We start from the raw sequence: 13,118 nt of genomic DNA, 5'->3' as shown, positions 1-13,118 counted from the left end.
ATAAATGTTTCCCTCTCATGACGGATGCATTATCGCATGACAAGGCAACAATATTTGTAAATGATATCTGTAATGTCCACATTTCATTTTTAAATGCTTCATACACTTTTTTTGCGCTGCAATCTCTAGCATCAATAACAATTAATTCGATTGTCTAATGTTTTTGGCTCAATATATCAAACAAGAAAAATCATCTATTTGTCATTATAAATATCAGATGTTTCATCGATAAATATTGTAAATTTTGTGTTCTGAATGTTTTTCACAATACTTTCCGTTTCAACTCAAAACATTCGTAATAATATTCATACATTTTTTATAACTCATTGTCATGCTTTGTAATACATTAGACATATGTGACGAATTAATTAAAAAACGTAAGCAAAGTTTTTCAGAAGCTTGGCTTACAGACGAAAGATACAAATTTTGGATACGCGAAGTATCATCTGATATCTGATTAGGATCTTTTCCAATATATTGGAACAAACTAAGAATAGTGCACCTATTATTGCCGAAAGTACGGCCCACCGCGGGGCTTACCGTCATGAGTATCTAAGCTCAAATGGCACGGCGTGCCTGCTAAGCCATTCCCGCTCCTCGTGGCCTGCGCTCGGTGGCCTGTATCTTCGACAATAGTAAGTCGAGTGGACGCGCGTATTCTGCTATCTTTAAATTATCGTTAATATCTCGTTAATTATTGCGAGCATTACCAAATAGTAGAGGACTTTTCAACTCAGTTTAGTCCACTCTACCTGCTCGGGACGAATGGGGCCGTATATTCATGTCACCCTGTATATATCTATATATATATATGTATATATATATATATATATATATATATCGCGCGGGTGGGGAGGGCGAAATCACAGATGCTGGGTTCGAAGGAGGGGGAAAAGGCGTGTCGTCAGAGTCCGTATTAGAGGGGAAAAAGGGATTTGTTCCTTCTCCCTTTCACCCATTGCGTTTCCTCTTTAAACTATTGTCCTCTCTCTCCAATCCATTGTAAGATGCAGTTCTCTCTCTTCCACCCGTTGCAGTTCTATACTTATTACTTGCGCTCTCTTTTTCTCCCGTTGCGCTCTCTTTTCTTCTTTTGCAAACGATTTTATTAAATAGATATTTGTTTCTTTTAATGATTTTTTAATGATACGACTTAAAAACTAATTATGATAATATTTTATGAATTTTTAATAATATAACCTAGTAACACTAATTATAATAATATTCTTTTTTTATCAATGTAATACAAATGACCAAGCACGCTTTCTTATTTACTAATTCAATGCTATTACGAATATATAAAGAAGAAGTGGCGAAGATACTAAGGATAAAATAATTTTAGAAGAAAAGAATATATACTTTAATATACATTTATTTATCATGTAATGCAGTATGTACAATATAATCTTAGATCACATTCTATAATAGAATCCTTATCATAAATTTTGTACAAAGTGTTTGCAGCATCGCTTTTATTAGTAATACAATTTTGTACTAAAAATAACACAAAATATTCGAATTTCTTACTAGCATCGTGCGTAATTAACAGTTCGTATATATACAGTTCATAGAATACACGTTGCTCAAGCTCAAATAAGAAAAGCACAGTTGTTGATTTTATGTAAAAACATGTGCTATTTAATGTTAACTTCACGTTATTCATATCATATATTTTAACAAGTTCCACATTTAGAATCGGTGATGAAACTGTTGACTGTATTAATCGCTCGATATCTGCACGCCTCTCAATGAACGTCTTCCACGTAGCTTGGGTATGAACATGCGGTTGCCTCGATTATCACCAATCGCAATTTGCATTTGAGATATAGATCCAACAACAATCCCAATGTCCAGAAATTTATATGCTGTCAATGTTAATGCATATTTCATCATCAAGATACGAGGCATGTAGCGAGGTTTCTGTACTAGACGATGTTTGAGAAAATGGAGCTTTGGAAAAAAAGGAAACATGTAAATAAATCTTACAAAAATACATAACATATAATACGTATAAGCAAAATATTTTATAAAATTAAATTAAAATTAATGAACTTGCTGAACTCTCTTACACGCCTCATATTGTTGAATTGGAACGTAATAGTTCATGGCTTGAGATATTTTCTCGGAAAACTTATAATTAGCAACAGCTCTCTGAACTCTGTTGAAGCTTTCTGAACGACTGCGATAACATTATCCGGAGCTCTTCTTTTAAACAGCGTTCCTTTCTACATTTTTTTTACACACCCTAAAACGGAGGTGATTTTTTTATATACATTATACTTTGAAGAACAGTCGACGTGGTCGAAGGATACCAAATTGACACATATCATAAGAATGCACTCTAACGATATCGAATCTTTTTTATCTAAGGGATTGGCGTCAACGACAATAGTCTGTTTGCTCCTATTTTTTTTTCAAAAATGAATTTCGGGAAAAGAAATTAAAATATATTTAAAAAGAAATCTTATAATATATTTTATGTTTTAAACTTGATACATTTCTTTCAGACGATCACCAGACGATTCAGTGCGATCATCAGTATACTTTAAACACATTTTGTAATGCACAATTCTTAATATGTTTTCCACATCGTACAGTATTAGTAATATTCAGATTACGTAATCTGTATCTTCGTAATCAGAATCCAGGATCTCAACGGTCACATCGTCGCTACTAAATATATCAGCCAGCTATTCGCGTTTTTTAAATTCTTTAACGTATACGAGAGCCTTATTGTTATCATTCTCTTCCACACCAATTAGAGCCATTGTAATCAGGCGTTTCACCATGCAGTACAAAATCATCTTCCCATTGCAATTCATGGTGACAAATACTCAGCCAGGAAGCGTAGTCCTTTTCGGATTTTGTCAAGAAATTCCGTGGCATGGGACATGTAAAAATGTTATGAGAGAATGATTCCGTTTCTCAACACCGTCACTTCCTTCACAATAAATTTCCTTCCAACGATAAATCCTTGTACAAACAACTTATAATATTGTTACATTAAAGATTTTTTAAATTAATGCTTTATAAATATGTAAGCTACGATGTAATTTTTTATTATTGAATGCAAAAACGGTTATAACATAACATTTCTCAACGCGAATTATATAAAGAATTATACTGCAAATGCTTTAAAACAAACTTTGTTTTATTTTCATTGTTTTTTCCACCAAAAAAAGATAAATATTTCCCAAAGTAATTTATAATTTTAGATTAAAGATGGTGTAATTTCATTGTTAAATTTAATTTCATTACAACATACTTAACATAACATTTTAAATTAAAGATGTACATATTGGCCAAGAGTGGATACTTTCACACTCATAAATTTTAATGTTGCATATTTCGTAGAAGTATGTACTATAATAATATCTAATATACCTCACTTTATTCCGATTAATATTTAAAATATATAGGAAAGTAGAGAAAGAGAGTGATATTTTGATAATAATATCGCGCATTGCATCGACAACTCGAGATTCTTGAGAATACGAGAACACGAGAGTGTTCATCATGTGAATTCTATATCGCAAGAATGCCAAGGATGGTTTACTATATCGCGACTAACGCTATCAGTCGGCGACCTAGCGCGATCGCTAGTCACACACACAAGCATGAGCCATGTGCCGTTCGGCGCTTTCGCGTTTGGGTCAGTTTCAGCGGGCGTTCGGACATGCTAAGAGCGAACGAGACAGTCGGGCGTGCTAAGAGCGAACAAGACAGAGTTTCATTGGAGCGTGAAGCGACTAAAAATGTTCTGAACTAAATTTTCGCTCGAACATGTGTCGAGAGGCAAGAGGACATTATAGATAACACATAATTTTTAATAAATTGTAGTTACAGTAAACCCTTCCCATTAATCAGTAGCATAAATCATGTCAAAACGTAATACTTAACGAAGTATTAATTATTTAAAATTAATTTATCATGGAAGTTATATACTATGTTCATAAGTGAGAAACGTAACTAATTAAAAGGCGCGATCAAGCTTTTTCATATTGGGTATAAACTTGGTTATAAACATATTGGGTCAAATATATTTTCAGGTAATTATTGAAATTATTCGTGTGTGTACTTGTAACAACTGTAGGAAGAATTCGTTTTTCAATAGACAATGAATTATTTTAAAATTGCACATATAAAAGCTTTTATTTGTACAATTCAAACTTATATTGACATCATCTTTATAATTATGTAAATAATTTCACTTTTGATATTTACAATTTCAATTTTATTCATTACTAGAATTTTATAAGTTCGGATGATAATTTATAAAAAGATATTTAAAATAAAGTATCAATCAATACTAAGCGCATTTCATAAGTGCAACATCATTACAAAACATGATTTCTTTTTGAATTCTTTTAAAGGGAAACAAATTTAATTTACATTCACAAATCTTTGATTAATTCAGTTTGACGCATATCATACATGTCGTGAATCATTATTCTTTCTACAGTTGTCAGTTTAAAAGTATACATGAATAATTGCAAAAATTATATAAAAACGTATTGTTTAACCCTATACGTTTACTGAACTAATTTAACTATTTATATCGGAAATATGTACTCAAAAATAAAGAAAAGCAGGATTCGCGCATGGAACTCCAATTTAGTGTACTTTGTTTGCCCATAATTAATTGCGTTTTACGAATACGATATATAATCCATACGGAAAATTGTAACGATGTCTCGTAAACTATCACTGCGACTTCTGTTACGTGTGTAAGTTAATGGAAGTTTAATGTGTGTATAAGAGGTATATTCTTAATATGTTTAAGATTTTTAAATAAACGATTAAAATTTGTGTATATATGTATAAACAGCAATCCACACTTGGCCAATATGTACGCTTTAAAATAGTTAAAAAATGTCGCTTCAAAAATTATCCTTACACTTTAAATAATATGTAAATATTTACTATTAAATTATGTTATACAATTTTTCATCTTTTTACTTTCATTGTAGTTTCTATTCATGTATGTATACGTACATATTGTTGCTCGAGAGAGAGAGAGACGGAAACCGCGAGAAGATGGTGATCTATTCCGTTAGGAGGGAAATGTAAAAAATTACATTTAATTTATTAATGTAATTATTTATATAAAATATTTGTATTACAAATATAGACAAACAAAAATTATATTATGTGTACAAATAAGTTTTCGCCATTTTTTATCAAAAATTAAGCATTTATTGTGAAAGAACGATACATAATGTTTTATTGATGTAAGTCAAAATGTAAGTGCAAGTTCTTTTGCGTTTGCACGAATTTTCATTCAATAATGCTTCCAATTTTTCATACACTTTCGGCCTTCCGCTACGTTCTTTGTTTTCGACGTCAAATTCACCGTTCTTAAATTTTTGAAACCATTCACAACAACTTCTCTCACTTAAGGCAGCCTCACCATATGCTTCTACAAGCAATCGATGAGCCTCAGCTGCTGATTTCTTCAAATTAAAGAAGTAAATCAAAAGTTCCCGCAAATGACGCTTATTCGGCTCAAAACTCGGCATTTTCGCACAAAAAAAAATATATGATGCTGATACAAAATCGCTAGTATTTCAAGGTTATATTGTTGACAGATGTCCAACCTTACGATATAATGTTTTACATCAGAAAATTTTAACCATAGCTTGCTAGTGGTACCGTCTTTTGTCAAACGGCGGAAACTTATTTGTACACCTAATAAATTATTGTAATTTAAAAAATAATTGTTTAAAAATCATAAAATGTAATTTTTTACATTTCCCTGTGTATGCGTTTATGTATGTGTGAAAGGAAGGAAAATAAGAAGAATCTCAAGCGCACAAATTAAGCTAAATTAAACAAAATAAATAAATATTATACAATATATATTTACAATATTTTTAACATGCTTTTAAGCGTGATGTCTCTATGGAAAATATTTTTTACACGCTTATCATTTTCCTATTTAAGCGTGATGTCTTCGCGGACAATATTTTTTACGCTTTTGAGCGTAATAGTTTTAGTGTAAACCACAATAAATGCAATAAGTCTTAAGCATTAAGAAATTGATCAGTTACAAGCGAATATGAGCAGAATGATTGATTATAATTCATTAATTCCTTAAGATTTAAGCCTTAAAGGCTTACTATGTCTATAAAGTTTAGAGATTTACGAGCAATATTTTTATAATCTAATATCGAACATCTTTTTAATCACGAGGATTCAGCAATATCATTAACATTTGCAGCATATAGTTTTAAAGTACTTTTGTTTTTTTTAGCAACACTAGCATATAAAAGTTCTCCGTTGACATAAGCGACAAATGCTTCGTCAATCACCATACTTAGGCATGTTTCTCCTCTCGCATTCAAAGCTGACTTAAAAACTCAAGTAATTAATTTATTGTTTTTTGTTTTTATATCACTTAAAAGGGAAAACATTCTTTTTGGATCAGCATTTGAATTTAGAAGTGATCGTACAGCATTTAGAAGATTTGTTAAATTTGGATATTTAGTAATATTATTTGGGCGTAAAATTTTTTCCACATATCATCAAAATTTAATATATTGTAGAAAAACTTTGTTTCTCTTCTTCTGTAAAATTTAATGGTAATGCAGTCCATTCTTTCTTTAAAGCTTCTTCATCAAAACCATCAATAGTTGTAGTTATGAAAGCAACATCATTGAAAGATTTTTCTCTATCAATATCGCATAAGTTTCAAAATATTGAAAAAATTTTTAATTTTGATAAAAATATATTATTCATAGGTAACCTTTTTCGAATTTCGTCTGTAGCAGTCACATAAAGCAGTTTTGTCTAACAGTTGTAATAACATCTTCGTACCCTTTCGTCTTTAATTCGTTAAGATATTTTTCGCACTCATATCATAAATTAATTTCATCAAAACTTTTTTTCTTTTAGAGAGAATGTTATGTTTATTGAGAAAGGTTTTAAATGCTCAGCTTTCAAAAAATTTTGGCAGATGTTACAAAGAAATTGTAAACATTTTGAATGCAATACATGAATTCGCGTTTGTGATGCTTGAAAATATGCATTAAATTGATTATAGAAATTTAAAACATATTCTAGAAAGAGGAAATAAGCTTTTGTCTCTACTTATCATTCATTATAGCCAATAGATTTTCCGCGGCCTTTGTTTTTCGCTTACAACTGCTTCATGAAGAAAATGTTTTATCGTATCCCAATATTTCTTATTAAAATCTTTCAACACATGAGTGATGAGAAAGCCAACGTGATCAGATAATTTTAATAATTTAAAAGTTTTTCCTTCGAAACATTCACAAAATTCATTAAAAACTGCTAAACGTTTTGGACTGCTGTATATAATAACTATATAGTAACTATCATTTTAGTGAATTGCAAAATTCGGATATTTTATCATTTGCAGCATGCACTGCTAAAGCAGCGGAATGGTAAGGACATGGAAATACTATAATAATAAACGTGGACATTCTTTTTCCAGTTTTTTTGGAATGATACATGTTTCCCTATCATGACAGATGCATTGTCGCATGACAGAGAAATAAATTCGAAAATGGTACCTACAATTTGTACATTTCTTTTTTAAATGCATTAAACAATTTTTTCTGCGCTGGAATCTTTGGCATCGATATTAATTAATACAACTAACTGCGTACGAATATCTAATGTTCCAAGATCAGGGTATCGAGCTTGAAAAGTCATCCACTTTTCGTTACAAATATCAAATGTTTCGTCTATAGATATTGAAAATTTTGTGTTCTGAAATATATTGTCTACGACACGTTCCGTTCCAACTTTGGATAAAACGTTTGTAATAACATTTTTATATTTTGTAACATTTTCGTAACATACTTCGTAACACATGAGGATCTTTTCCCACGTGTTGAAAAAAGCTCAGAATCTTGTTTGCATTTTGATGAGGAATATTTATTTCAGCAATTAATGCGGCATATCTGATCTCTGCTTCTTTTGTACGCTCATCAAATGGTAAAAGTGAGTCTTATTTTCCGTATTCCAGTCTTCATTAGATTGTCTTATTCACTACTTTCACATTTATTTATATGTATTTTTTGTTTCGGTGTGACGATAGATTTGCAATAATCCACAAGCAAAAGACTTATCGCAAATTATACAATAACATGAACTATCATCATCTGGCACTTCACGTAACCAATGTTTAAATTCCTCAATATGTAACCATTTTAATTGAAATACTGACTTAGATTTTTTTACTAAATTATCGTCATTATTATTACATGATTTTTTAATATTATTTTTATGATATGTAGAGTTTGCATGTTTCGAAATATTTCTCGATTGACACGAAAATGTTATATTGCATACATTGCAATAATAAAGATTATTATTGGTTGACACTCTACGTATCCAAGATTTGTATCGATCATTAGTAAGCCAAGCTTCTACAAAGCTTCGCTTACATTTCTTGGATAATTCATCACTCATTATACATTTTATCAATTAACAATAAATAGAAAATTACGAATGTGTGTGTATGTATAAAATTGCATTTACTATGTATTAATGTACACTGGGAATTTGTAAGTTCGAGATCAACACAGGAATGGATACAAGAACGAGTATTCAGTATAAATAGTGTAGCGCAGCGTTATTGAAAATAATGAAAAAACAAACGTCGATGTTCATTTCAATACATGCGGACAGATGGAGGCGCACGCATTCTAAGAAAAAAAGCATGCATAAGCGATAAGAGGAATGCGCGCTTTTTTCCAAGTATGTCAGTGTGCGTATGTCAGTCAACTGTCCTCAATTCTGCAGAAAGTTCGCTAAAGAGCAATATTTGCAACGAGCAATATTTTCAACGACAATAAAATGATAGGTTTGTTATAAACAATTTATTGTTATTTAACTAGCAGAGATTGAATACAGAAATAATTTTAATACGGTTAATGTTTTGGTGCCACTCTTAGTGACATACTGTAGATTTCTGTTATTTTGTTGTGCGCTGTAACTTTTATATTAATATAAAGGTGCATACATTTGCTTGTTACCATTATATTTCTCAATATCTGGCGTTTTTATTGAAGAAAAATCTGTTATAAGATATTCATCTTTATGTGATGTTTTTTACAATATGCAATGTGATTAATATAACGTGACAAAACGAAGAATGGTACTGAATGATTAACATTTTTTACTGATATTATTTCAATAGTGAATTGATATCGGTATTGTTTATTTCTATATCGGTATTAATAAAAATATCGATATAATATATCTATATTAAACCAATTATGGTGCAAGATTCAGATCTCTACTTTCATAATATCATTACGCGTGATTGTCCAGTAGGGTGAGTCGAATTTTTGAAACTCGAAATGTAATAGTGCAGAAAAGTTGCCTATTGGGAAAACAAATCGATGCCAAAATAATTTTTAAATCGGTTAATATTTGACCCTCGCGCATCGGGGTCAAAGTTTTGAATTTTTGACCAATTTTTGCAATTTTCGTATGTTTTCTTAAAGTTGTTTATATTTCACTGTTTGATCAGAAAATAATATTTGCGCACATAAATACATATAATAATGTTTGCATTAATATATTTGTACAATATATATTATATATATATATTAGGTGTTGGAATTAATTCGTAGCGTTTTACAAGAGATGGCACAAGCAGTACACTATTTCGTTGTTACCTATAGTTCTGTATACATTGTAAACATCTATCATAGGACGTCATTTGCCGTACATAACCTTTCTTGAAATCATAAATAACAATACTGTATAATTCATTGAATACGTCAAAATTTGTGCCAGATAAAGTGTTTTTGCGGGGAGTTTTGCTTCATTACTTTAATATGAACAAAAGTGCAGCTGAAGCTCATCGTATTTTAGTGGATGTGTATAGTGAACATGCTCTGGCTGAGCAAACGTGTAGGAAGTGGTTGCACGTTTTAAAGCTGGTGATTTCGACTTGGATGACAAGGAGCGACCTGGTCAGCCGAAAAAATTTGAAGATAACGATTTGCAGGCACTGCTCAATGAAAACTCATGTCAAACACTTAAAGAATTATCTACGTCATTGGAAGTTGACTTCTCAACAATAGGAAAACGTCTTAAAAGTTTGGGCATGATCCAGAAGGAAGGACATTAGGTCCCATATGAATTGAAACCAAGGGATATTGAGAGACGTTTTCTCACGTGCGAACTGCTGCTTCAACGGCAGAAAAGAAAAGGTTTTTTGCATCGGATTGTTACCGGTGACGAAAAGTGGATCCATTATGACAATCCGAAGCGCAGAAAGTCATGGGTTAAGCCCGGCGAACCATCAACATCAGTGGCAAAGCCCAATATCCATGGCTCAAAGCTCCTGCTCTGTATTTGGTGGGATCAGAAGGGTGTCATATACTACGAACTGCTAAAACCGCATGAAACCGTTACTGGAGATCTCTACCGACGGCAACTGATGCGCTTGAGCCGTGCATTGAAGCAAAAACGGTCGGAATACTTCGAAAGACACGATAAAGTCATCTTGCTGCACGACAATGCTCGCCCACACGTTGCAAAACCGGTAAAAACATACCTGGAAACACTTAAATGGGAAGTGCTACCGCACCCGCCGTATTCTCCTGATATTGCACCTAGCGACTACCACTTGTTTCGATCATTAGCTCATAGCTTGTGCGAGTAGAAGTTCACATCTTACGAAGATTGTACAAAATGGTTCGATTCCTGGATTTCATCTAAAGATGAACAGTTCTTCCGACGCGGTATTCATTCACTGCCCGAAAGATGGTCAAAAGTAGTAGAAAGTGATGGGAAGTACTTTCATTAATGTATTTTTTAATGCTCATGTGAAATAAATAACATTCTTTCATTAAAAAAACGCTACGAATTAATTTCAACACCTAATATATATATATATATATATATATATATATATATATATATATAAGGCGTATGACTTTGCTTGTACCGTTTTTTTCCGAAATTCGAGGCTTTATTGTAAAAAACTGGTTATACATTTATGATTCAAAGTATTGTCCATCGCTGACCACTACTTTCTCCCATCTTTCGGGCAGCATACGAATCCCGCGTCGAAAAAACTGGTCATCTTTTGAGGCGATCCACGAATCGATCCAATTTTTTACTTCTTCATAAGATCGGAAGTGCTGGTCAGCCAGGTCGTATGCCATTGATCGAAACAAGTGCTAGTCAGAGGGAGCAACGTCTGGAGAATACGACGGGTAGGGTAGGACTTCCCATTTCAACGTTTCCAAGTATGTCTTGACCACTTTCACAACATGGGGTCGAGCATTGTCATGCTGCAAAATCACTTTATCGTGTCTCTCGTTGTATTGCGGCCGTTTGTCTTTCAATGCTCGGCTCAAACGCATCAATTGCGTTCGATACTGATCGCCTGTGATTGTTTCAGTCGGTTTTAACAGCTCATAATATACTACGCCGAGCTGATCCCACCAAATACAGAGCATGATCTTGGAGTCGTGAATATTCGGTTTGGCCGTCAACGTGGAAGCATGGCCGGGAACTCCCCATGATTTTCTGCGCTTGGGATTATCGTAATGAACCCATTTTTCGTCCCCAGTCACAATGCGATGCAGAAAGCCCTTCCGTCTTTGCCTTTCAAGCAGCTGTTCACAAGCAAACAAACGCCGTTCAACATCTTTCGGCTTCAACTCGTACGCACCCAATTTCCTTGCTTCTGAATCATTCCCATGGCTTTGAGACGTTTTGAAATGGCTGATTGAGTCACTCCTAATGATCGTGCCAATTCTTTTTGATTTTGACAAGAGTCTTGATCAAGTAATGCCTTCAATTCTGCATCTTCGAAAACCTTCTCTCTTCCACCGCTATGCTGGTCTTCGACATGAAAATCACCGTTCTTGAAGTGTTGAAACCACTTACGACACGTTCTTTCATTAATAGCGGCTTCACCATAAATATTTGAAAGCATTCGATGAGCCTCAGCCGCAGATTTCTTCATATTGAAGCAGAAAATTAAAACCTTCCGCAAATGACAAGAATTTGGCTCGTAAACTGACATTTTCAATCGAGAATAACTTTATGATGCAGACACAAATCGACTAATGTTTCTATGGGATTATGTTGACAGATGGCCAAGTTTATTGTGTGACGTCTATGATCTATTTATTTCGATCACCACTTACCGCTAAAGCCATCTATACGAAAAAACAAAATCATACACCTAATATAATATACATAATATCATTATATATACACAATATACAATTCCTTAGGCATGCAACTCTTAGCTCGGTTTAAACATCTAACGCGATTCAGAATTCACCTCGGGAAGGTGGCTGCACATCGAATTCCACCCTTGCCTTTCCCAACTAACCAACCAAATAGGGCCTACTTAATACTTATTATTTAATAGTATCAGCATACTGAATACCTTTATTTTTACTCTTTCACGGTGAATTGTGCCTTGTTTGTGAAGATAGGCATAATTTCCCTGAACAACAATGTGGTCCGGATAAAACCATCTCTGTTTTTAAACCCAATAATTTTTCCTGCTGCCTCAGGCTGCCTTACTAACTTAACAGCGCTCAACTGATTGAGTATGGCAGGGAAAATCCCTGATATCTCAATGTGGAATAGATCCAGATTTCCTTACTGAGATGATGTATTCAGTTGAAATATGACGCAAAAGAGGCGAGGAGAGTTTGGTGGAGCTCCAATCAATAATTTCTGAATCAATAATCTGTTGCAGTATGTGCGAGAGCGCACCGCGCGAAAGATTCGAGTGAGAAAACGGCACAAGGTTGATATGAGAAGCGACAGTAAAGAGAACTTCGTTTCTTTGTAATTTAACAAAAGAATTTTCTTTAATGTGCTCAGTTACAAAGTCAAAAAATATAATTAATTAAATATTAAATTAACAGAATATTAAATGCGGTCACCTTTTCCAAATGATATTTTGGAATCGCGGTAATGGAAAATCTCGGCGATTTTCTCGGCACTTCTCGAAAGATTCGTTTCATCGCGATTTCACTAAACGGTTAGCACGGCGATTTTACGAAGCGATATAGTAGCAAGACTATGACTCTAAGAACTCTAAGAACTTTAAGAAGTAAGAACTTTTTCGAAGTAAGAAGGAGGACGGCGAGATCGAAGCA

The 13,118-nt window shown here is 33.1% G+C and overlaps 1 protein-coding gene across 2 annotated transcripts in view; it reads right to left on the bottom strand.

Moving 5' to 3' along the window:
* Nucleotides 1-1,240: 1,240 nt before the first annotated feature.
* Nucleotides 1,241-13,118, bottom strand: part of LOC147907471 (uncharacterized) — a 137,338-nt gene continuing 125,460 nt past the window's right edge. The window contains exons 4-5 of one of the 2 annotated variants that reach the window (XR_015547167.1): nucleotides 2,070-2,245; nucleotides 1,249-1,950 (exon numbers count right to left, since the gene is read on the bottom strand). Coding sequence is in view for 1 of the 2 variants with exons in the window: in XM_087412593.1 (XP_087268719.1) it covers nucleotides 2,237-2,245 (9 nt within the window). In the remaining variant the exon portion in view is untranslated. Of the gene's footprint in view, nucleotides 2,246-13,118 lie in introns of both variants that reach the window. The other variant, XM_087412593.1, reaches the window with a different exon arrangement.

Source organism: Acromyrmex echinatior, chromosome 13 (genome assembly GCF_024713525.1).
Source record: "Acromyrmex echinatior isolate Ae372 chromosome 13, ASM2471352v2, whole genome shotgun sequence".
In the NCBI taxonomy this organism is placed as follows: Eukaryota; Metazoa; Arthropoda; class Insecta; order Hymenoptera; family Formicidae; genus Acromyrmex; species Acromyrmex echinatior.
The sequence above is the reverse complement of the archived record's forward strand: the minus strand, read 5'-3'. Positions and strand labels throughout refer to the sequence as shown.